Source organism: Globicephala melas, chromosome 3 (genome assembly GCF_963455315.2).
Source record: "Globicephala melas chromosome 3, mGloMel1.2, whole genome shotgun sequence".
NCBI lineage: Eukaryota > Metazoa > Chordata > Mammalia > Artiodactyla > Delphinidae > Globicephala > Globicephala melas.
The window spans coordinates 111769514-111794637 of NC_083316.1; the positions used below are offsets into that span (position 1 = coordinate 111769514).

General features: G+C 43.3%; 1 protein-coding gene across 4 annotated transcripts; it reads left to right on the plus strand.

Moving 5' to 3' along the window:
• Positions 1-1789: 1789 nt before the first annotated feature.
• On the plus strand, positions 1790-24288 carry TXNDC15 (thioredoxin domain containing 15). 4 transcript variants are annotated; one of them, XM_030869571.3, is made up of 5 exons: positions 1790-2179; positions 10334-10821; positions 19379-19542; positions 21491-21621; positions 23536-24288. In XM_030869571.3, exons 1-5 carry the CDS (start codon positions 1912-1914, stop codon positions 23730-23732), a joined length of 1248 nt encoding a protein of 415 aa, XP_030725431.2. In that variant the 5' UTR covers positions 1790-1911; the 3' UTR covers positions 23733-24288. The 4 variants fall into 4 exon arrangements, with proteins under 4 accessions (XP_030725431.2, XP_060152217.1, XP_030725432.1 ...); XM_060296234.2 differs by having other exon boundaries at positions 1956-2222; positions 10390-10821; XM_030869572.3 differs by having other exon boundaries at positions 1957-2222.
• The last annotated feature ends 836 nt before the right edge of the window (positions 24289-25124 follow it).

The following is a 25124-nucleotide window of genomic DNA, read 5'->3' on the forward strand; positions in this document are numbered from 1 at the left end:
GTGAATCAGCCATACGTATACACGTATCCCCATATCCCCTTCTCTCTTGTGTCTCCCTCCCACCCCTCTAGGAGGACACGAAGCGCCGACCTGATCTCCCTGTGCTATGCGGCTGCTTCCCACTAGCTATCTATTTTACATTTGGTAGTATATATAAGTCCATGCCACTCTCTCACTTCGTCCCAGCTTACCCTTCCCCCTCCCTTTGTCCTCAAGTCCATTCTCTACGTCTGCATCTTTATTCCTGTCCTGCCCCTATGTTCTTCAGAACCATTTTTAAAATGACATTTTTAAAATTTCTGTTTCTGTGGGTCAGGAATTTGGAAACAGCTCAAGCTGTGCATCTCTGGCTATGGTCTCTCAGGCAGTAGTAGTCCAATGGTTGCCGAAGCTGCAACAGCATGGGGCCAGGCTCAGCTGGTGATGGTAGGCATCTCTCTTCTTGACGTGTCACGGCTTCCCTATGCAAGCTAGGTTTGAACTTCCTCAGAGCATACAGCCTCAGGACAGTCCATCTACTTACTTCGTGGCTCAGAACGCCTGTGCAAACCTTCCAGCAAAAAAGGATAAAGCTGTGTCGCCTCAGAAGTCATACAGGATCATTTCATACACTGCCACATTCTCTTGGTTATATGTGAATCACAGGACCACCCAGATTCAAGGGGAGGGGAATTAGATTCTACCTATTGATGGGCCAGTGGCAAAATTACGTTGCACAGCAACATGTGGGATGGGGAATATTTTTGTGGCAAGCTTTGGAAAATACACTTTGCCACAGTGATCTAAATGAAAGTAAATACTTGTCTGTTGAGAGAGAGGGAGGGAGAGAGACAAAGAGGTCCTCATGACTCAATAGATTAAAAAAATTTATGCAAACCGATCAGGGGAGACAAAACACCAGGAGTGCAGGTGTGTAGCTGTGAAGAACAATTCCAATTATTATCAGATTCTTGTATGAACAATCCCCGGGCTGTATGGTGTTGGTGCATAGAGTTCATCTCAGCCAAAGGAAGAGGATGATGTCAACTTTTTTACCCCCTAGAAACGAAAGTAAAATCAAAGTTTCAAACCTGAATGCAATTTTCTCACTGCAAATAAGTGCATGTGCCACCTGGTGGCGAGACAGTCAAATTCGCATTCTATTCTGTTGGCTGTATTTATTGAGTTTCCATCAGAGTGTATATATAGTATTTATCGAAAGGCAACAAGTCTAACATCTTTAAGTGCATCTGTCCAAACAACCAAAACACAAACACAGAGAGGGAAAAGGACATAACAAAAAGGAAGGAATTGTAACCACAGAGCATCCACGTTGGAGTGTCCAGATGAGTCAAATCAGCCTCCTTTTCATTAAGCCTAAATCCCCTTAATCCTTTATCCTTTAATGGCTTTATCATGACCTTCAAAACCAGTATGGAGGGTATGGGAGAGAATAATTTAAAGAAGAAAATATTTGCTACTACACTGTTGGGGGAGAGGGAGGTTGTTGGCCAAAAGATGAATGTGGTGATCAAGAACGTGGGCTTTCCACGCATGTTGTCCACTGTGTCAGATCCTCCTGGAACCACTAGAAAATTTACTATAGCAAAACTACCGCAGCCCAGCCTCGGTCGGTCTCTTATAGTAAAAATTATTCGTTGTTTATGTGAAATTCAAATTTAACTGGGCATCCTGTGTTTTATCTGGCAACCTGGGAAGGATAATATGGATGAGGAAAGGGATCTGACCCTGGATGGGGCACTCCAGGAGGACGCTTCCGGGCCTTTCTGGCCCGGGAACGAAGCGCTGGGCGGGCGCAGGGCTTGCTGCCGGCAGCCCGGCCCCGATTGCCGGGTGAAGAAAGAGGGCAACGGGCCTCTGCCGGAACCCCGCCCAGGACCTGAGGGTCAGGAAACTTCGAAACGACCTGAGATGGCGGGTGCTTGGCTCCCAAACAGCCCCGAGTCCCACGGCACAGGCCAGAGACGGGAGGCGGCCGCCCGGCTTCAAGATGGCGCCCGCGGCAGCTGCCAGCTGTCAAGATGGCGGCGCGGGGCCGCGCCCGCGCTCCCGAGTTCTCCTCCTCAAGCCTTCCTCCGGCAAGGAGCGCGACTCGCGTCGCTGTGTGGCGGTTGCCCTTCGGCCTGGGTGGTGCGGCCGCTGCCCGCCGCGCACCATGCGGCTCCTTGGCTGGTGGCAGGTACTGCTGTGGGTGCTGGGGCCTTCCGCCCGCAGCCAGGAGGGTGAGTGCGGGCTGGGGCCGTGGGCGGCGGCGCGGGCGGCCGTGCGTGTAATGACCGGCGAGGTGGCTGTCTACCCGGGCGACGCTCTTTTACCTGCGCGAAGGCCCGCGCTGCGCGCCTCGCCTCTTCCTGGCGCCCCCTAGAGCGCGTCTCCCCGGGTTATCCCGACCTCCTTCCCCCGGTGGTCTCCGCTCGCGGTCCGGGGTAGGGGCCGGCGGGGCGGGATGCCCGGGCCATGTTCAGGCCCCTGAGCAGGTGACTCAGTCGGGAGGAACCGTGTATTAGCGCTTACTGAGGCGTACCCTCATGTGCTGAGCACTTCATTATTAATGATAATCATCATAACGAATAGCCGACATCTATGGTGCCCTTATTAGGAGCCAGGAACTGTGCATAGTGCTATCATTATCTTATTTAACCCTCCCACCGATCCTATGAGATAGATTCCGTGAGTATCCGTGTTTTACAGATGAAGATGCTGAGCTCAGAGAGGCTAAGTAATCTGCCTACGTTTGCGATTCTGGTAATTGGCAGAGCCTGTATCTCTGACTGCAAAGCCCACGCTTTACTTTGCACCCTGCTGGACCACTTTCGTAAGAAGGTAACTCTTGCTCAGGTGCCTGTGAAGGACAGATGAGGAAAACACAGCAGATCCCAGGGTAACTTGCTGCTTGCCAGAGCATGCTCTCAGGGTCCCTCCGTGGGGAAGGCAGCCACCTGGAGGCATGGCTGGGCCCAAGAGTGGAGGCCTTATTCCCATTGTTTCTTCGCCCTACTCCGCAGAGCCCTATTAAAGTCCAGACCCTTTGGCCTTTCTTGTCATTCAAAACTTAACAGGAATACACAGATCTTTCCTTTCCCTGCCGTGTCCTGGAAAGAGGCAGGGCAGCCGGCTTGCTGAGTAATGAAAAGTAATGAAAACACTCATTATCTGCCAGGCAGTGTGCTTAGTGCTTTTTGAGCATCATCTTATTTAGTCTTTAAATGCTTATGAAATGTATGTTGTTATTGTCCCCATTTGATAGATGAGTAAACTGAGACTCAGCATCCCCTAAGTCTTTTACCAAGGTCCAACAGAGAAGTTGAGATGCTACAATTCAAGCCTCTGTCTGCCTGACCTCACAGTCAAAGCCCTGTACCACACTTCTCTGTCGCTACACTTAACCACCAGCCTCAGAGAGGGGACAGCATGTGCTGGATATCTTCTGTTTGTCTCTCAGATCATTCTTCAGCCTTCTCCACCCTGCTCTGTGCCCTGAGTAGCTGTCCTATATGGAATAAACAACTGGCTCTTCTGTCTTCTGGCTTCTGTTGTGTTGGCATGAAGGGAGAGTGAGGTCAGGTTATTGATTCTCTCAGCTCCCTCCCTTGGGGATATCGCAGGTTGGCTGTGTCCCTCCACTGAAAGTTAGGGCTTATAGAAGGTTGTACTCTCTGTTTCAAGGCTTCTGCCTCTGGACTCTTAAGGTCTATGAGTGGTAACTGGCTCCCCCTCTGCTGTTATTGACCCTGGGATTCCTTACCATTGCTTTTGGTTTCTCTACACCCAGCTCACATGTTGGAGGTACCTTTATTAAGTTCTCCTCCAATTGTCCAAGTTGCACGTGCTGTTTCCTGGCAGAACACTGGCTGATTCGGCAGTCAGTGTGAGCCTACCTGGCAGGGAGGGTCACGTCATACAGACCTGAGGGTAACACCAGCCATGGGGTGGGTCACTGGTCATCATGGCCAGGCCATGAATGAGGTGAGGACTGAGGAAGCTTCACCAGCTGGTTCCTTTTGGGGGTGGCTGAAAATCCAACACTTTTTTTCTGCAGAGGATACCACTGGCAAATTAGCAACTGGAGGTGGCAGTGCTGTCCAGGTGTCAAGGAACGGGTGCCAACCCTGGACTTCAACACCCCACACCTGTCTTCACTAGACAGTCAACTAGCAGATTCTGACTGAGCACCTGTCATATGCCATATGCTCTGTTAGGCACTCTGGGTGCAGTGGAGAGCAAGTAGAGAAATACGCCCACCCTCCTGTCTGATGGGGAAGGCAGGCATTAAATGACCACAAATAATTAAGTAAATTTTCCACAAGAGTGGAAAATGCTTCAAGGAGAGCCCCAGGGCATTATGGAATGCTGTAATGGGAGACCCTTCTGGTATGAGGGTCTAGGAGGGTGAAGTTCACCTTACAGAGGTGAAGTTTAGGGTGAGATCTGAAGGATGTGTCAGATTAGCCAGAAGAAGAGAGGGAGTGGAGGGAGGGCTCTTGGCAGAGAAACAGCCCTCGGGACAGTTCTGAGGTAGGGGGAGGAGGGTGTGAGTGATCAGGGACCAGAAATGTCTAGTGGCACCTGTTGGGAGTATGGACAGAGGCCTTATCACCTGGGGCCTGGTAGTCATGCTACAGAGCATGGATTCATTCACAGCGTAGGGGGAAGCCATTGAAAGGGTTTGAGCAGGGGAGTGACATGATCACATTTGCCTTTGACTTTCAGTTTCACTTGGATGCTGTGAGGAGAAGGGTTTGGAGAGGGGGTAGAGGGCCAACCAGGAAGACCATTTTGGTGGTTGCAGCAGTTGTCCAAGTGAGAGATGACTGTGGCCTGGGCTGAGGGGTGTGAGTGGGTTGGGAGAAGTGGATGGATCCAGAGTGTATCTAGCAGAGGAATTAATAGGACCTAGTTGTGGCTCCCGTCCATCTCTTTGAATTGTAAGCATCAGTCATAACCATTATCATCATCATCATCATCACCATCACTGTAGCCATTTATGGAGTGCTTACCATGTGCCAGGGACCATATACGTCTTTTCTCATTTAATCTGCATGGTAGCCCTATGAATGTCTGCATTTCAGTGATATTTTCTCCATTTGTTAGATGCACACACTGAAAATTTCCTATGGAAAGTACGGGTTGCTGCCCCTCTAACCCCCAGCTGTTTTTGGTCCTCCCCAGTTGGCTCCCCTGACACAGAAGCCATTATGAAAAAAAACCTGTGGCTGGTAGAGAGTCTTTTGAGAACAACTGAAAGGGTATGAAGGAGCTGACCCAGGCTAGGGCTCCTTGGCAGAGTTGGAGTGGTGCCCTCGCCCCTGTTCTCCAAACATATTCCTTGCTGCCAATAGTGCAGTCATTTCCACTTTATGCATGGCTCAAACTATAATCAGATGATTGACATTGAGAAGCAGTCTTTTTTAAAAGGCGCATTACCATGGGAGGGTTCAATGGCTCTCACACGGTAGGTCATTTCTTGGAGTGGAATAATTCAATGTTTCCTTTCTTCCCAATGCTTAAATGAAAAAAATGGTACCTGAGGGTGTGAGAATTTTTGTTTTTTTCCTAACTTGTCCTCTCTACTTAAATATCTTCACAGGAGGGAAAAACAACACTCCTGACTCAAAATTCTAGCTCTCTGCATCACTCAGACTTCCTTTTGATTTTCTGTAAGGGACATCTATCCAGTTTTACATAAAGGTGATCAGAAGAACCAGATTCTATTTTGTGCCCTGATTTTTTTCTCTTGAGATTCTTTTAGGATATTGGCATTCTCCATTTACTTTAGAGGACCTAGAATGTTGATTAGGTTCAGAGAGAGAAGATCTCTGCAGAGCTGGTGCATTTGGGAGTGGAGTTGGTTCCCAAATCTGGCACCCTTTGTTCTTCTCCAGACTTTTAGCCTCTCTGGCTTCATTTTCTGCTCTGTCTTGAGGACGATCTAGTAAATATGTTTGTTTGTTTTTACTTATGATTATACAAGTAGTACATGTTTATCAACCAAAGGCTACAGAAGGACTGCCATCTGCACCCCATTGACAGAGCTCCTTGCCCAGGCACCCAGCCCCTTTTCTAGGTCATAGGCAAAGAAGTGCTTGACCCTCTTCTGTCAAGGACTTATCTTGCTTCTCAAGCCCTGTACTCTGCCCTCTCTAACCTGTATTGTCACCTCTCCCTGCTTACTCACTTTCCCATGAGCTTTATATATCCTTAAATTTCTCCTGTGTCCTAAAAACCAAAACAAAAATTTCCCTTAGCCCCCTGCCTGCCCATAACAACTACCGGGTCTTTCTTTTCCCCTTCAGAGCTAGACTTTCAGAAAGAATTGTATATATTTATTTACGTAGTTACCATTTCTGGTGCTCTTCATTCTTTTGTGTGGATCCACATTTCCACCTGGTATCATTTTTCTATTGCCTGAAGAAGTTCATTTCAGATTCTTGTCATGTAGGTCTGCTGGTTATGAACTGTTTCAGCTTTTGTATGTCTGAAAACGTATTTATTTTGCCTTTGATTTTGAAAGATATTTTTGCTGGGTATAGAATTCTAGGTTTATAGTTTTTTTCCTTTCAGTCCCTTAAAGATGCTGTTCTTCTTGCTTGCATTGTTTCCAATGAGAAATCTGCTGTCATCCTTATCTTTGTTCCTCTATACATAGCATGTCTTTTTTCTCCTTCTGCTTTTAAGATTTTTTTCTTTGTCACTGGTTTTGATCAGTTTGATGATGATGTATCTTGGTGTAGTTTGTTGAGCTTCTTGGATCTATGGATTTATAGTTTTCATCAGGTTTGTAAAGTTTTCGGTGATTGTTTCTTCAATTACTTTTTGTGTTTTTCCCCATTTAGTTCTCTCTTTTGGGTACTCCAATTATCTGTACATAAGACCACTTGAAATTGTCCCACAGCTCACTGTCACTCTTAATTTGGGGGGGGGATTCGTTTTTTCATTGTGTGTTTCATTTTGTATGGGTTCTATTGCTATGCCTTAAGTTAACTACTCTTTTCTTCTGTAATGTCTAATCTACTATGAATCCCATCCAGTGCAGTTTTCATCTCTGACCTTGTAATTTTCATTGCTAGAAGTATAATTTGGGTCTTTTAAAAAATTATTATTGAGATATAATTGATATAACATTATAGTAGTTTCAGTTGTATAACATAATCATCTGATATATATATATATATATATATAGTAAAATGATCACCACAATAAGTCTGGTTAAAATCCATCATCACACACAGTTATAAAATTTTTTTCTTTGGATGAGACCTTTTAAGGTTTACTACCCTCTTAGCAACTTTCAGATATACAATACAGTATAATTAACTATAGTTACCATGCTGTGCATTATATCCCCATGACTTACTTATTTTATAACTGGAAGTTTGTACTTTTTGACCATCTTCACCCATTTTGCCCACCCCCTACCCACCACCTCTGTCAACCACCAAACTGTTTTCTGTATGAGCTTGTGGAGTTTTTTGTTGTTGTTGTTTTTTGCGGTAAGCGGGCCTCTCACTGTTGTGGCCTCTCCCATTGCGGAGCACAGGCTCCGGACGCGCAGGCTCAGCGGCCATGGCTCACGGGCCTAGCCGCTCCGCCGCATGTGGGATGTTCCCAGACCGGGGCACGAACCCGTGTCCCCTGCATCGACAGGCGGACTCTCAACCACTGCGCCACCAGGGAAGCCCTGTTTGTTTGTTTTTAGATTCCACATTTAAGTGAGATATTACAGTATTTGTCTTTCTCTGATTTATTTCACTTAGCATAATGCCCTCAAGGTCTGTCCATGTTGTCGTAAATGGCAAGATTTCCTGTTTTTAAATGGATGAATAATACTTTATATATATATATACACATATATATACACACGTATACATATACAAATATATGTATATATATCTCACATTTTCTTTATCTATGCATCCATCAATTGCTTCCATGTCTTGGCTTATGTAAATAATGCTGCAGTGAACATGGGGGTGCATGTACCTTTTCAAGTGAGTGTTTTCATTTTCTTTGGATAAATGCCCAGAAGTGGAATTGCTGGATCATATGGTAGTTCTATTTTTTATTCTTTGAGGAACTTCCGTACTGTTTTCCTTAGTGGCTGCACCAATTTACATTTTCACTGATAGTGCACAAGGGTTCCCCTTTGTCTGCATGCATACCAACATTTGTCATTTCTTGTCTTTTTGATAATAGCCATTCTAATATGTGTGAGGTGATATCTCATTGTGGTTTTGATTTGCATTTTGATTTGGGTCTTTTTTTATATCTTATGTTTTCTATATCTACTTAACTTTTTAAACATATGTGATGCAGTTATTGCTGTTTTGACAGCCTCATCTAATAATTCTGAAATCTGTGCAAGTTCTGGGTCAGGTTTGGTTGCTTATTCTCATTATGGATAATGAGGGGAATTTCCCTGCTTCTTTGCATGCCTGGTAATCTTCGATTGGATGCCAGAAGTAAATTTTCCCTGGTCGAGTGCTAGATATTTTAGTATTCCTGTAAATATTCTCGAGCTTTGTTCTGGGATACAGTTAAGTTACTTGAACACAGTGTGATTCTCACTTTTAAGGATTGCTAGATGGAAGCAGAGCTGTATTTACTTTAGGGTTAATTGGGCCCCACTGCTGAGGCAAGTCCCTTTCGCGTACTCTCCCCAGTACCCTGTGACTTAGGAGGTTTCCCAGGCTAGTGGGTGGGGACAGGTACTATTCCCAGCTTTCTGTGGCTGTTGGGTACTGTTACCTCTAATCCCTTTGAGTGGTTCTTTCCCTGGCTTGGGGTAGTTCACTTACAGGCATATGCTGACCAGTATACTCAAGGCGGGGCCCCCTCCACAGATCTCCAGAGTCCTCTTTCTGCAGCTCTCCCATCTCCAGTATTCTGTCCTGCAAACTCTAGCTTCTTGGTCTTTCTGGACCCTCAGTTCCATCTCAACTGGAGAAGTCAGCTGGGCCCTCCCTGAGACAGGGCAGGAACTCTCTCAGGCAGTAAGCTAGAGCGTTTGTAGGGCTCTTCTCATCTGCTTCCTGTCCACTGTCCTTCGTTGTCTCATTGCTAGTCTCCTGAAACTGTTGTTTCACATATTTGGCTGATTTTTGGGTTGTTTCAGGAGGGAGAATAAATCTGGTTCCTGTTATTCCACTTAGCCTGAAGCAAATTCCCAGAGAGTGTTTTTGAATTGCTGAATGAATCTGCAAACATCTGTGGAGATATTCTTTGAGACGTTATACAAATGTGCATACCTTAGGAAGTTCCCAGCTCCCTCCCCGGCTTTGAAGCCAGTTGGTCATTCACACTCTGCTAGACACACTGTTTGCATGCAGAGCTCATTATACAGCTGGTGGCTCCCCAGCCATATGGTGGGCTTGTCTGAGTGCAGCTGGGCCCATTCGTTTCCCCTGGTCAGTGCCTGGCCCGGAGTCTGGCGGCTGTCGTTGAGGTCATGAGAGGTGGAGGGCAGGAGTCATTGTACAGAGGTGAGTGGAGCTTGCTGGATGGATGTATGAGACTGCCCAGGACTCTCCCCTTACCGGAACCTTTGGCCCAAGCCGCATCTAGTGGCTCCAAAGTGAGAGGAAAACCCTCCTCCTCTTCTCCCTGCTGCTGCCCCTGCTCTGCTTGGTGCACCTTTAGCACTCCTGAGGGCAGTAGCCCAAGGGCAGCAGGCAGGAGAGCAGAGGCCAGCTGTAGAGGCCACCCCGGGAAGGAGCTGGCTCTAGTAGCATTCTTCGGGCAGTGTTGCCCAGCAGCCCTCCGAGGTATCATGTGGGGAGGGTAAGGCCCGCTCTGTAGTAGCAGTCAGTAGACTTCGCTCTTAGACGTGGCTCTGCTGCTTACTGGCTGTGTGCCATTGGGCATTACACTGAACCTCTCTGTACCTCATCTATTAAGTCAGGATGATAACCCTTGTGCTGCCCATCTCACAGAGCTGTTATAATGGGTGCAAAGATGCTTTGCCATGGTAGAATATTCCATAAAGCCATCATCATTTTCTTGGATAGTCTCATCAAAGAAACTAAATTGTTAAAGTGTTTGTATTATATTTTCCTAATTGGATGTCTGCAGTGGAATGTTTTTGCTTGTAATCCGCATGGCAAGCAGCAGGTTTTGCATGAAGCTATGTGTTTGTCCACTTCCTGGCATTCATTAATCTAGTATCTCCTTGTGATCTTCTTCATGACCTGGAGAATGATGGGTGGCTCTGTGACAGTTTAATGGGAAGGTAACTTTTTACCCTGGAGGGGAAAATTTCATATTTGAGAACTGTAATTCTTTGGGATTCATTTATTTTGAAGTTAGATGTGACTGTGAACATAGTGGCATGTTTTAGTTGCAGAGAAAAGAGGTCACTTATGGTCAGAGGAGCAGCCTGCTTACCCATTCCAGGTGGAGGCTGGGTACATGAGTGAGGAGGTGCCTTCCCGTGACCCAGTGGGCCAGGACCTGGCTGCTGAAGAGGCCGAGGCAGTGCTGGGGCTGGACGCTGATGGTGAACACATGGTAATGTTGTCTGTGATTCCTGGGGAAGCCGAGGACAAACTGAGCCCAGAGCCCAGCAGTGGCACCTGCAGGGCTGGAGGGGAGGAGGACTCGAGGTGCAACCCCCGGGAGAGCCTCTTCTCTCTGGACAGCGCTGGAGCCAGCTTCCCGGAGAGAGAAGAGGAGTACTACGCAGAGCCCGAAGTGGTGGAATCTGACCCCCCGCCGACAGAGGATGCCAACACCACCGAAAGTCTGAAATCCCCGAAGGTGAACTGCGAGGAGAGAAATGTGACGGGATTAGAAAATTTCACTCTGAAAATTTTAAATATGTCACAGGTAAGACAAAAGTATTTAGTGCTTTTCTCCTTTTCCGCACATTTCATTTTACGATTTAATACTCTATCAACTTTCAAATGAGGAGTCATAATCTTTATCATATTGTAAGTGGGATAGCATTTAATGGCTGCATCAGTGAAAATTCATCTGGCTTTCTGTGATGTTTGTAGGAAAAGGAGGAGATATAACTAGTGTCGAATATGCTTTTTAGGAGGCCTAAACCTAGTCAGCCTTGGGTTAATCTCACCACCAAGTCTCATGATAAAAATCCCAGTGGACAGATAGGTGCTTGGTATCAGAATCATAGCATTCTTCTTCTAAATCAGGTATTTGTTATGGAGGCATAAAAATAAAAGATCTGAATTACTAAAATTGTAATTTAGCATTGTTTAGACTAGTCATGTCCCTGAGAAGTATGTTTTATACATATATATATATATATATATATATATTTTTTTTTTTTTTTTAACATCTTTACTGGAGTATAATTGCTTTACAATGTTGTGTGAGTTTCTGCTGTATAACAAAGTGAATCAGCTATACATATATATATATCCTAATATCCCCTCCCTCTTGCGTATCCCTCCCACCCTCCCTATCCTACCCCTCTAGGTGGTCACAAAGCACCGAGCTGATCTCCCTGTGCTATGCGGCTGCTTCCCACTAGCTATCTATTTTACATTTGGTAGTGTATATATGTCAGTGCTGTTCTCACTTCGTCCCAGCTTACCCTTCCCCCTCCCGTGTCCTCAAGTCCATTCTCTACGTCTGTGTCTTTATTCCTGTCCTGCCCCTAGGTTCTTCAGAACCATTTTTTTTTTTTAGATTCCATATATATGAGTTAGCATATGATATTTGTTTTTCTCTTTCTGACTTACTTCACTCTGTATGACAGATTCTAGGTCCATCCACCTCACTACAAATAACTCAATTTCGTTTCTTTTTATGGCTGAGTAATATTGCATTGTATATATGTGCCACATCTTATTTATCCATTCATCTGTCGATGGACACTTAGGTTGCAAAGTATGTTTTTTGTTTGTTTATTTTTTCTAATTTTTTTTAATACAGCATCTTCTTATTAGTCATCAGTTTTATACACATCAGTGTATACATGTCAATCCCAATCCACATCTCAACAAATGACCCAATTTCATTCCTTTTTATGGCTGAGTAATATTCCATTGTATTTATGTACCACATCTTCTTTATCCGTTCGTCTGTTGATGGGCATTTAGGTTGCTTCCATGAACTGGCTGTTGTAAATAGTGCTGCAATGAACATTGGAGTGCATGAGTCTTTTTGAATTATGATTTTCTCTGGGTATATGTCCAGTAGTGGGATTGCTGGATCATATGGTAATTCTATTTTTAGTTTTTTTAAGGAACCTCCATACTGTTCTCCATAGTGGCTGTATCAATTTACATTCCCACCAACAGTGCAAGAAGGTTCCCCTTTCTCCACACCCTCTCCAGCATTTGTTGTTTGTAGATTTTCTGATGATGCCCATTCTAACTGGTGTGAGGTGATACCTCACTGTAGTTTTGATTTGCATTTCTCTAATAATTAGTGATGTTGAGCAGCTTTTCATGTGCTTCTTGGCCATCTGTATGTCTTCTTTGGAGAAATGTCTATTTAGGTCTTCTGCCCATTTTTGTTTGTTTGTTTGTTTGTTTGTTTTTGCGGTAAGCGGGCCTCTCACTGCTGTGGCCTCTTCCGTTGCGGAGCACAGGCTCCGGATGCGCAGGCTCAGCGGCCATGGCTCACGGGCCCAGCCGCTCCGCGGCACGTGGGATCTTCCTGGACCGGGGCACGAACCTGCGTCCCCTGCATTGGCAGGCGGACTCTCAACCACTGCGCCACCAGGGAAGCCCCCTTCTGCCCATTTTTGGATTTGTTTGTTTGTTTTTTTAATATTGAGCTGCATGAGCTGTTTATATATTTTGGAGATTAATCCTTTGAATGTTGATTCATTTGCAAATATTTTCCCCCATTCTGAGGGTTGTCTTTTCATCTTGTTTATGGTTTCCTTTGCTGTGCAAAAGCTTTGAAGTTTCATTAGGTCCCATCTGTTTATTTTTGTTTTTATTTCCATTACTCTAGGAGGTGGATCAAAAAAGACCTTGCTGTGATTTATGTCAAAGAGTGTTCTTCCTATGTTTTCCTGTAAGAGTTTTATAGTGTCCGGTCTTACATTTAGGTCTCTAATCCCTTTTGAGTTTATTTTTGTGTATGGTGTTAGGGAGTGTTCTAATTTCATTCTTTTACATGTAACTGTCCAGTTTTCCCAGCACCACTTATTGAAGAGACCGTCTTTCTCCATTGTATATCCTTGCCTCCTTTGTCATAGATTAGTTGACCATAGGTGTATGGGTTTATCTCTGTGCTTTCTATCTTATTCCATTGATCTTTATTTCTCTTTTTGTGCCAGTACCATATTGTCTTGATTACTGTAGCTTTGTAGTATAGTCTGAAGTCAGGGAGTCTGATTCCTCCAGCTCGGTTTTTTCCCCTCAAGGCTGCTTTGGCTATTCAGGGTCTTTTGTGTCTCCATACAGATTTTAAGATTTTTTGTTCTAGTTCCATAAAAAATGCCATTGGTAATTTGATAGGGATTGCATTGAATCTGTAGATTGCTTTGGGTAGTATAGTCATTTTCACAATATTGATTCTTCCAATCCAAGAACATGGTATATCTCGTCATCTGTTGGTATCATTAATTTCTTTCATCAGTGTCTTACAGTTTTCTGCATACAGGTCTTTTGTCTCCCTAGGTAGGTTTATTCCTAGGTATTTTATTCTATTTGTTGCAGTGGTAAATGGGAGTGTTTCCTTAATTTCTCCTTAAGATTTTTCATCATTAGTGTATAGGAATGCAAGAGACTTCTGTGCATTAATTTTGTATCCTGTAACTTTACCAGATTCACCGATTAGCCCTAGTAGTTTTCTGGTGGCATCTTTAGGATTCTCTATGTATAGTATCATGTCATCTGCAAACAGTGACAGTTTTACTTCTTCTTTTCCAATTTGTATTCCTTTTACTTCTTCTTCTTCTCTGATTGCTGTGGCTAGGACTTCCAAAACTATGTTGAATAATAGTGGTGAGATAGGACATCCTTCTCTTTTCCTAATCTTAGAGGAAATGCTTTCAGTTTTTCACCACTGAGAATGATGTTTGCTGTGGGTTTGTCGTATATGGCCTTTATGATGTTGAGGTAGGTTCCCTCTATACTCATTTTCTGGAGAGTTTTTATCATAAATGGGTGTTGAATTTTGTCGAAAGCTTCTTCTGCATCTATTGAGATGATCATATGGTTTTTCTCCTTCAGTTTGTTAATATGGTGTATCACATTGATTGATTTGTGTATATTGAAGAAACCTTGCATCCCTGGGATAAATCCCACTTGATCATGCTGTGTGATCCTTTCAATGTGTTGTTGGATTCTGTTTGCTAGTATTTTGTTGAGGATTTTTGCATCTATGTTCATCAGTGATATTGGTCTGTAATTTTCTTTTTTTGTAGTATCTTTATCTGGTTTTGGTGTCAGGGTGATGGTGGCCTCATAGAATGAGTTTGGGAGTGTTTCTTCCTCTGCAGTTTTTTGGAAGAGTTTGAGAAGGATGGGTGTTAGCTGTTCTCTAAATGTTTGATAAAATTCACCTGTGAAGTCCTGGACTTTTGTTTGTTGAAAGATTTTTAATCAGTTTCAATTTCATTACTTGTGATTGGTCTGTTCATATTTTCTATTTCTTCCTGGTTCAGTCTTGGAGGGTTATACCTTTCTAAGAATTTGTCCATTTCTTCCAGGTTGTCCATTTTATTGGCATAGAGTTGCTTGTAGTAGTCTCTTAGGATGCTTTGTATTTCTGTGGTGTCTGTTGTAACTTCTCCCTTTTCATTTCTAATTTTATTGATTTGAGTCCTCTCCCTCTTTTTCTTGATGAGTCTGGCTAATGGTTTATCAATTTTATTTATCTTCTCAAGGAACCAGCTTTTAGTTTTATTGATTTTGCTATTGTTTTGTTTGTTTCTATTTCATTTATTTTTGCTCTGATCTTTATGATTTCTTTCCTTTTGCTAACTTTGGGTTTTGTTTGTTCTTCTTTCTCTAGTTCCTTTTTTTTTTTTTTCTTTTTTCTGTACGCGGGCCTCTCACTGTTGTGGCCTCTCCCGTTGCGGAGCACAGGCTCCGGACGCGCAGGCTCAGCGGCCATGGCTCACGGGCCCAGCTGCTCTGCGGCATGTGGGATCTTCCCAGACCGGGGCACGAACCCGTGTCCCCTGCATCGGCAGGCGGACTCTCAACCACTGCGCCACCAGGGAAGCCCTTGGGTTTGTTTTTGTAGGTCCTTTTCTTCTCTTGTGTTTCCCACTTAGAGAAGTTCCTTTAGCATTTGTTGTAGAGCTGGATTGGTGGTGCTGAATTCTCTTAGCTTTTGCTTGTCTGTAAAGCTTTTGATTTCTCCATCAGTCTGAATGAGATCCTTGCTGGGTAGAGTAATCTTGGCTGTAGGTTCTTCCCTTTCATCACTTTAAGTATATCATGCCACTCCCTTCTGGCTTGTAGAGTTTCTGCTGAGAAATCAGCTGTTAACCTTATGCGAGTTCCTTTGTATGTTATTTGTCGTTTTTCCCTTGCTGCTTTCAATAATTTTTCTTTGTCTTTAATTTTTGCCAGTTTGATTACTATGTGTCTCAGCATGTTTCTCCTTGGGTTTATCCTGTGTGGGACTCTCTGCACTTCCTGGACTTGGGTGGCTATTTCCTTTCCCGTGGTAGGGAAGTTTTCGACTATAATCTCTTCAAATATTTTCTTGGGTCCTTTCTCTCTCTCTTCTCCTTCTAGGACTCGTATAATGCGAATGTTGTTGCATTTAATGATGTCCCAGAGGTCTCTTAGGCCGTCTTCATTTCTTTTCATTCTTTTTTCTTTATTCTGTTCCACAGCAGTGAATTCCACCATTCTGTCTTCCAGGTCACTTATCCGTTCTTCTGTCTCAGTTATTCTGCTATTGATTCCTTCTAGTGTAGTTTTCATTTCAGTTATTGTATTGTTCATCTCTGTTTGTTTGTTCTTTAATTCTTCTAGGTCTTTGTTAAACATTTCTTGCATCTTCTCGATCTTTGCTTCCATTCTTTTTTCAAGGTCCTGGATCTCCTTCACTATCATTATTCTGAATTCTTTTTCTGGAAGGTTGCCTATCTCCACTTCACTTAGTTGTTTTTCTGGGGTTTTATCTTGTTCCTTCATCTGGTACATATCCCTCTCCTTTTCATATTGTCTATCTTTCTGTGAATGTGGTTTTTGTTCCACAGACTGCAGGATTGCAGTTCTTCTTGCTTCTGCTGTCTGCCCTCTGGTGGATGAGGCTTTCTAAGAGGCTTGAGCAACTTTCCTGATGGGAGGGCCTGGTGGTGGGTAGAGCTGGGTGTTGCTCTTGTGGGCAGAGCTCAGTAAAACTTTAATCTGCTTGTCTGCTTATGCTGGGGCTTGGTTCCCTCCCTGTTGGTTGTTTGGTCTGAGGTGACCCAACACTGGAGCCTACCCTGCTCTTTGGTGGGGCTAATGGCGGATTCTGGGAAGGCTCACGCCAAGGAGTACTTTCCAGAACTTCTGCTGCCAGTGTCCTTGTCCCCATGGTGAGCCACAGCCACCCCCCGCCTCTGCCCAAGACCCTCCAGCACTAGCAGGTAGGTCTGGTTCAGTCTCCCCTGGGGTCACTGCTCCTTCCCCTGGGTCCCGATGCACACACTACTTTGTGTGTGCCCTCCAAGAGTGGAGTCTCTGTTTCCCCCAGTCCTGTCGAAGTCCTGCAATCAAATCCCACTAGCCATCAAAGCCTGATTCTCTAGGAATTCCTCCTCCCACTGCTGGACCCCCAGGTTGGGAAGCCTGACGTGGGGCTCAGAACCTCCACTCCAGTGGGTGGACTTCTGTGGTATAAGTGTTCTGCAGTTTGTGCGTCACCCACCCAGCAGTTATGGGATTTGATTTTACTGTGATTGGCACCCCTCCTACCATCTCATTGTGGCTTCTCCTTTGTCTTTGGATGTGGGGTATCTTTTTTGGTGAGTTCCAATGTCTTCCTGTCGATGATTGTTCAGCAGTTAGTTGTGATTCTGGTGTTCTCACAAGAGGGAGTGAGATCACATCCTTGTACTCCGCCATCTTGGTTCTATACCTCCGTCAAGTATGTTACATTGATGAAAAGTTTTTTTTCCTCCAAAGAGTGTGAATCTAGTGTTTACTCTGGACTGAGAGCTGACCAATTTGTCCAGCCCAGCCATGCTTTTCCATCTAGTTGGCTAAATGGTGATTCTAAAGAGAATACTGGGATACTGACTGACATTTTCTGTAAGATTGTTAAAGCCAGAGAGCAGAATGAATTCAGGCTGCTTATGTAAGAGAAGAATCCTAGCTCTGAGAGGTGTGATTGCTTATTTCAAATGAGGGTACATATGGTATGTTGAGCTCCCCTCCGAGGCAGTTGTCAGCACTGGCCTTTCACCCTCCCCTCGGTGCCTGGTGAATGCTGTGCCTCAGCTCTGTGGCCTTTTAATGGGCGTCACACACATGACCAGGAGCAAGCAGTTTGAGCAGTCTGAGTTTTGGTGGTGGCAGGGATGGTGCACCCTCAAACTGAACTAACCTTTGGTCAAACACATGGATCTGACTGCTTAGTACAGACTTGGAGCTGCTGAGATGATAGTTTGGGCCTGAGACCACAGTGCTTTAATAATGTGGTTAGATTGTATGAGATGCAGAATTCCAAAGTTGGGACCGTGGCCTGTACCCTGTGAGTACTTAGTATATGAATTGATGAATTATGAAAAATATTAAAATTGCTCTATAGTAATATTAAGAAAGCTTAGAGGAGGACCCCTCCTACACTCTTGGTGGGAATGTAAATTGGTGCAGCCACTATGGAGACAGTATGGACGTTCCTCAAAAACCTAAAAATAGAACTACCATATGACCCAGCAATCCCACTACTCGGCATATACCCTGAGAAAACCATAATTCAAAAAGAGTCATGTACCAAAGTGTTCATTGCAGCTCTATTTACAATAGCCCGGAGATGGAAACAACCTAAGTGTCCATCATCGGATGAATGGATAAAGAAGATGTGGCACATATATACAAGGGAATATTACTCAGCGATTAAAAGAAACGAAATTGAGTTATTTGTAATGAGGTGGATGGACCTAGAGTCTGTCATACAGAGTGAAGTAAGTCAGAAAGAGAAAGACAAATACCGTATGCTAACACATATATATGGAATTTAAGAAAAAAAATCTCATGAAGAACCTAGGGGTAAGACAGGAATAAAGACACAGACCTACTAGAGAATGGACTTGAGAATATGGGGAGGGGGAAGGGTAAGCTGTGACAAAGCGAGAGAGAGGCATGAACATATATACACTACCAAACGTAAGGTAGATAGCTAGTGGGAAGCAGGGAGATCAGCTTGGTGCTCTGTGACCGCCTGGAGGGGTGGGATAGGGAGGGTGGGAGGGAGGGAGACACAAGAGGGAAGCGATATGGGAACATATGTATATGTATAACTGATTCACTTTGTTATAAAGCAGAAACTAACTCACCATTGTAAAGCAATTATACTCCAATAAAGATGTAAAAAACAAACAAACAAACAAAAAACATGCTGGGACTTCCCTGGAAGTCCGGTGGTTAAGACTCCACGCTTCCACTGCAGGGGGCACAGGTTCAATTCATGGTCGGGGAACTAAGATCCTGCATGCCGCACAGTGCAGCCAAAAAAAAAAAAAAAAAAAGAACACCCCTATTTCATAGCACCACTATTTACAATAGCCAAGACATGGAAACAGCCTAAATGTCCACTGACAGAGGAATGGATAAAGAAGATGTGGTACACATATACAATGGAATATTACTCAGCCATAAAAAATAATGCAATAATGCCATTTGCAGCAATATAGATGGACCTAGAGATGATTATACTAAGTGAAGTAAGTCAGAAAGAGAAAGACAAATAGCATATTATATCACTTATGTGTTGAATCTCAAATACGACACAAATGAACCTATCCAGGAAACAGAAACAGACTCTTAGACATAGAGGACAGACTTGTGGTTGCCAAGGAAGAAGGGGGTGGGGAAGGGATAGACTGGGAGTTTGTGATTAGTAGACACAAACTATCACATAGAGAGTGGATAAACAACAATGTCCTGCTGTATAGCACAGGAAACTGTATTTAATATCCTCTGATAAACCATAATGGAAAAGAAATTAACACAACATTGTAAATCAACTATATACTTCAATTAAAAGAAAAAAAGAAACCTTGGAGGAAAGTTTATAACATGTCATTTGATAGTACTTTTCTACTGACCCATGGATCCCTATGGTTCCAATCCAGAAGGTTCTTCGGGAGCTGCACTACTGTCTCCCTCCCGTCCCTGCCCCTACCTCCTCTCCCTTGACGGCAGCAGTGGTTCCTGTTTTTTGTGTATCCTTCCAGAAAAAGTGTACATCCTGTACTGCTGACTTTAACACTTTGTTTCTTTTGCCACAGGACCTTACGGATTTTCTCAACCCAAACGGTAGTGACTGCACTCTAGTCCTGTTTTACACCCCTTGGTGCCGGTTTTCTGCCAGTTTGGCCCCTCATTTTAACTCTCTGCCCCGGGCGTTTCCAGCTCTTCACTTTTTGGCACTGGATGCATCTCAGCACAGCAGGTATCTTCCCTTAGTATCTTCCCTTGGTGGGGTTTCTGCCTCATCTTGTTGGATGATGGTTGCAGTTACTTGGAGGTCGTAATCAGTTAAGTTAGGAGCAGAGGAGGTAGGTTTGAGCTTGAGCTTTGAAATGGAACTGAGGGAGGGAGAAACAAGTGTGACTAGTGAGGACTGTCACATTCCCGAGGGAGACTTTCTGGAGGCCCCTTGAGAAAGAAAGACTGTTCTCTGCGTGGTGGAATTCAGTGATGGCTCTGCCTGATGGCAGGGGTGGGGGCAGAGGACGTTTTAGGGTCCGGGCCAGACTGAATTAGCAAAATTAGCATCCTAAGTAGGGTGTTCCTTTGTGACTTTCATCTGCAGCTTAGGTTCCCACCCTGGCAGCCTAACTCTGGGCACCCGTTTTATGTCTACTAAGGATTTCTTTCTTTCCTTTTTAGTTTTTTCTTTCCTTCTTTCCCTCCTTCCTTTTCTTTCTTCATGCTCACATGTATTCTTGCATGCGTGTTCTTAGGAGACATTCAATAAATTTGACGAATTATTTTAGGCCTTTGAAATACATTTACCCTTGCTAAATTTATGTTCTTTCATATTGTTCAGTGGGGTTTTGTCTTTTCTGAATGTTCAGTAAGGTAAGTTACAAAGAACTTTGTGCAGATGTTGTATATTTCCCCTGTGACTGTGCCTGGGGTTATAAACTGTGTACTCCCCTCCTCCTCTAAGTCAGATGCTGCTTATTAGCAGGTCACAAGGAGGTTGTGTGTGAATAAATTTGGAAAGTCTGGAAGATAGTCAAGTTGGTGGTGAAAATGAGGCACTGATTTTCAGGGTGGGTAATGGAACTGCCAGTGTTTACCTGAAATTGTTTATGAATAAAGAAATTGCCCAACAAATTCCCACAAAGCCTTCAGGGAGAGATCTCCGTGGCCAGGCTCAAGGTTACAGACTGATTGGAAGGACATTCAAGGTCATTGTCCAGCTTTGACTGGGCTCTCCATTGCCCCCAGTCCAGCAGGGCTGGCTCCAAGCACCTGCTTAGTGCTGTTTGGTTATGGGTCTGATACTAACCCCCATGCTGCCCCCCAATCCCTGCAGGCTTTTATCATCTCCTCTGTTCCTTCTTCATCACCATGCCTCCTTCTCAGTGCCTGGTATGGTGCCTCAATTATGGAGAATAGAGGATACTCGCTCTTACTGTATGGCGTGGGACATGTGTTTGCCTCATATGTTAATATTTATGTTACAGCATGTTTACAGAAGAAAAAATCCTGATCATACAATGTTACCATTTTACTTCTGGGGGTAACTGAGGCTTAAAAAGGTTAAATAATCTGCCCAAAGGTCACACAGCTGGTTCAGTGGCAGAACTGAGGCTTGAACCCTGAGCATTTTGACTCTGGAGCTTATACCACTACTCTGTATTCTGTAAAAGTGAAACAATACTGCTCAGGTCCTATTACTTCTGAATTGTCCTGCCTTAATTGTGAACTTCCTGGTGTGTTTGTTAGGTTGTAGATTCCTTTGCACCAACTCACTAACCTAAATGCTTAAGTTGAATCTTTTATGAGGGTTGGAGATGGGCATTCTGCAGAGTCTGAAATTTCTTCTGTTAGGTAAATAGACATAGTGTGCTTCGTTCATAAATTAGAATTTTCTGGTCTGATCTGTTTTGGCTGTTAAAAACAGAACTAGTGGAATAATTGTGTCATGGGCAGCTCCATGTTGTAACAGAAAGCAACTCAGAGAACAGAACACGAATGCCCCCAACCATGACCCACGAGGAAAGCTGTCAGGAGCAACTACAAACCTGTTGTTTCAGTATCAGGAGCCTCCATAGGTCACAGGAAACTGAGCCTTCCTCATTTATTTCCATCCATTCTGATACGGTAATTGTGTGAGGAAGCCCACTGTTAATTCAGGTTTTCTGACTGACTTCTCTCTCTTGTAGCCTTTCTACGAGGTTTGGCACTGTAGCTGTTCCTAACATCTTGTTATTTCAAGGGGCTAAACCAATGGCTAGATTTAATCATACAGACCGAACATTGGAAACGCTGAAAATCTTCATTTTTAATCAGACAGGTATGTAGAACACTGTAGAAGAAGACATTTTATTGCTGGAGGAATGTGCCTTCTGTGGGTTCGGATCTGCTACAGTATTATCCTTAAGTGAAGGATTCAAGATTGGCTTTAGGATATAAAACTTCTCTTCTAATGAAATGTTAAGATCCTGTTAAATGTCTCCTGGTCAGTGGCAAGCTTAACATGAATAGGTAATACTAATATGATTATAGATACCTTTAAAAAATATAACAGCTTTATTGAGATAAAATTTACATACTATATACCTCTAGATACTGTTTTACATACATTATTCATTTAAGTATAATATTTACACAAAAATATGCATCAATCACTAGTGTACGTGGCACCGAATTTTCACAGAGTGAACACCGAGTAACCAGTACGCAGAAAGAGAACATCACCAGTCCCCTTTTAGCACTCTCACTCCTGTCCTCCCCAAGGATAACCACCGTCTTCACTCCTAACACCATAGTGTACTGTTCCTTGTTCTTTTGTTTTTGTTTTATTTTGCGATACACGGGCCTCTCACTGTTGTGGCCTCTCCCATTGCGGAGCACAGGCTCCGGACGCGCAGGCTCAGCGGCCATGGCTCACGGGCCTAGCCGCTCCGCCGCATGTGGGATGTTCCCAGACCGGGGCACGAACCCGTGTCCCCTGCATTGGCAGGCGGACTCTCAACCACTGCGCCACCAGGGAAACCCCAGTGTTCCTTGTTTTTGACTTTTATATTAATGGAGACGTACAATGTGGATCCTTCCACGCCTGGCTGATTTCACTGACCATTATGTTTATGGGATTCATCTGCATTGTTGTGTATGGTTGTGTTTTATTCATGTTTGTTGCTGTATAGAGTTCTATTTATTAATTCATTTGTAGATGCTATTTTAATTCCTTAATATTTGCCAAAACATAGGGCCTTATTTTTATCCTGTAAAAATTTGAGCACTGTACATTGATGAAATTTCCTTTGTTGGAAAATTCATTCCTCAAAAGCTTTAATGCCTCAGTTATGAGCACCCCTCTTCTTCCTGAAATATATTCACTGGAAGTAAATAAAAATTATAACATACCTTCCATATACTCTTAGCTGCATGTAATGACTTATATCTAACACAGAAGAACAAAGAACTGAGTTACCTCATAGGAGTAAAAGGCTTCTTACCAGGTAGTTAGTTATTCCAAGTCTTGTCCTGGTCCCCTGGTTGTCATTTAGATTGATATGGACAGGGGGAGCCATTTTGCTCAGTGCTCCCAGAAAACTTAGAACCAAATGAAATCTAGGAGTCACAGCATCTTTGGTAATCACTGATCCCAGTGGTGGTGAGTTGTTCTAACAATTCTTCTTTTTTTTTTAAATGAGCTCAGCTTAACTCTTTTTTTTTTTTTTTTTTGGCCGTGCCACATGGCATGCAGGATCTTAGTTCCCCGACCAGGGAATGAACCCACACCCTGCAGTGGAAGTGTGGAGTCTTAATCACTGGACTGCCAGGGAAGTCCCCTAACAATTCTTTCAGTAAATTATTTAAAAACATTTTGAATTTAGCATTACTTACCCTGTGAAAACATTCTGTAGACTCCTGAGAATAGCTTTACTAGTTGTTGAACATTGGTCTTGAAAGAGAACAAAAGACAACTCACACAGTGCACTGACTAAGACCTTTCTGGTGAGTTCATTGAAATTCTGGTGTTTTAGCTTTGAACAGCTGAATGGATTCCTGCTCCTTTGATGTGGTGGGGAGAAGGGCAAGTTACAGATTACACTGACAGGCAAGTGAAACCCATCCCAGATATACTAGCTGTGGTGTTTATTTTAAGACTGCATATCATTTTGCATACCATGCAGAATACTTAAGAAAATTCTGTAGCGGGTATGTTTTCTATCTCATTTGAAACAACTGATTTCTCTTTCAGGTATAGAAGCCAAGAAAAACGTGGTGGTAACTCAAGCTGATCAAATAGGTCCTCTTCCCAGCACTTTGATAAAAAATGTAGACTGGTTGCTTGTATTTTCCTTATTCTTTTTAATTAGTTTTATTATGTATGCTACCGTTCGAACTGAGAGTATTCGATGGCTAATTCCAGGACAAGAGCAGGAACATGCGGAGTAGTGATAGACTCAAAGGAGAGTTGGAAAGAAGAATTTCAATCCTTCATTTCAGAAATTAACGCTGCAATTTCATACATTTTCTCCAGCGAAGCGCTGACTTACAACTTCAGTCAGATTGAAAGAATCATGTGTTTGTTGAACTGTTGAATGTGTAAAAAATTATAAACTGGTGTTTCTAACTAGTATTGTAATAAGCAAATGCAAAGATAGTCCATAACATTCAGTAAAAATTCTTGTTTTTACTACTTGAACATTACCCAGTACTTAAGGGAGTAATCCAGTTTGACATGTGAAGATGTATTTTGGTGGAATAGTGAGTAGAATGACAGTATGCTTACTATATAGAGGCAGAAATAGGACTTTCAGGTTATAGTTTTAGAAAACTCTTGATTTCTTGTATATGTCTGAGAAAGTTGGTTTTCTGTTCATTTGCCATTTCTCTCCCAGAGTCAGTAAGCAGGAAAGTGTTCTTTTATGGGAAGAATAATTAGGATCGATAAGTGTGCCCTTTCAAGTAGCAACCAATGGGAAAATAAAGTCAAATACCTTGGTGTTCATGATCTCTGATTTCACTGAAAGCATCTGAAGTGGTTTAAGAAGTTGTTTCTGGGTAAGGCAGATATTAATCAGCATGCACTAATTAAACCTTAAAATGTTCTTGGAATTGTGCTAGGTTTAGTAAGAGTCAAAAGAAATATAAAGTACTGTTGTTGCTCACAAGTTGATTCTAGTCTAGTTTAGGATACGTGTAGAGATAACATGTCATTTACATAAACTTTTTGAAAAGCTGTTTCTAAAAGATCCCTTAAATTCAGATATGACAGCTGACTACATAATGATAAACTACTTTTATACTGATCATTTCCAGAGCTTTAGATAGAATAGTTCATAAGGCGTCCTAAATTCTATGAAAATAGAACCTTAGATGAGTCTCCTTCTGAGTGTAACATTGGTTGAGAGTTTACAATGTTATGTGTCAATGTTATGTGTCATGCTGTGGACAGCTCTGGCTGGGGTAGTCACTGGCAGGAGGGGACCATAGCTCAGAACAGTACCATTATTACTTCCATTTTACAAATGAGCAAACGGGCATATTGAGGTTAAATAAGTTACCTAGGTTACATACACAGTACATTGATGAAGCTGGGATTTGAACCTTCACGTGTATGTTTATCTGTACGTATAAGAAAAGAGACCTCTAGTTATTCCATCTCTTATAATAATAACCAACATTTGAATATTACTGCGTGTGCCAGCTACTGTTTGAGGTGCTTGACATACACCGTTTCATTTATCTGTACAATAGCCCTCTGAGATTGACACCACTCTAAAATGAGTAAATGAGGCCCTAAATAACTTGCTCTTGGTTATACAGCTTCCAGTGGTGGAACCC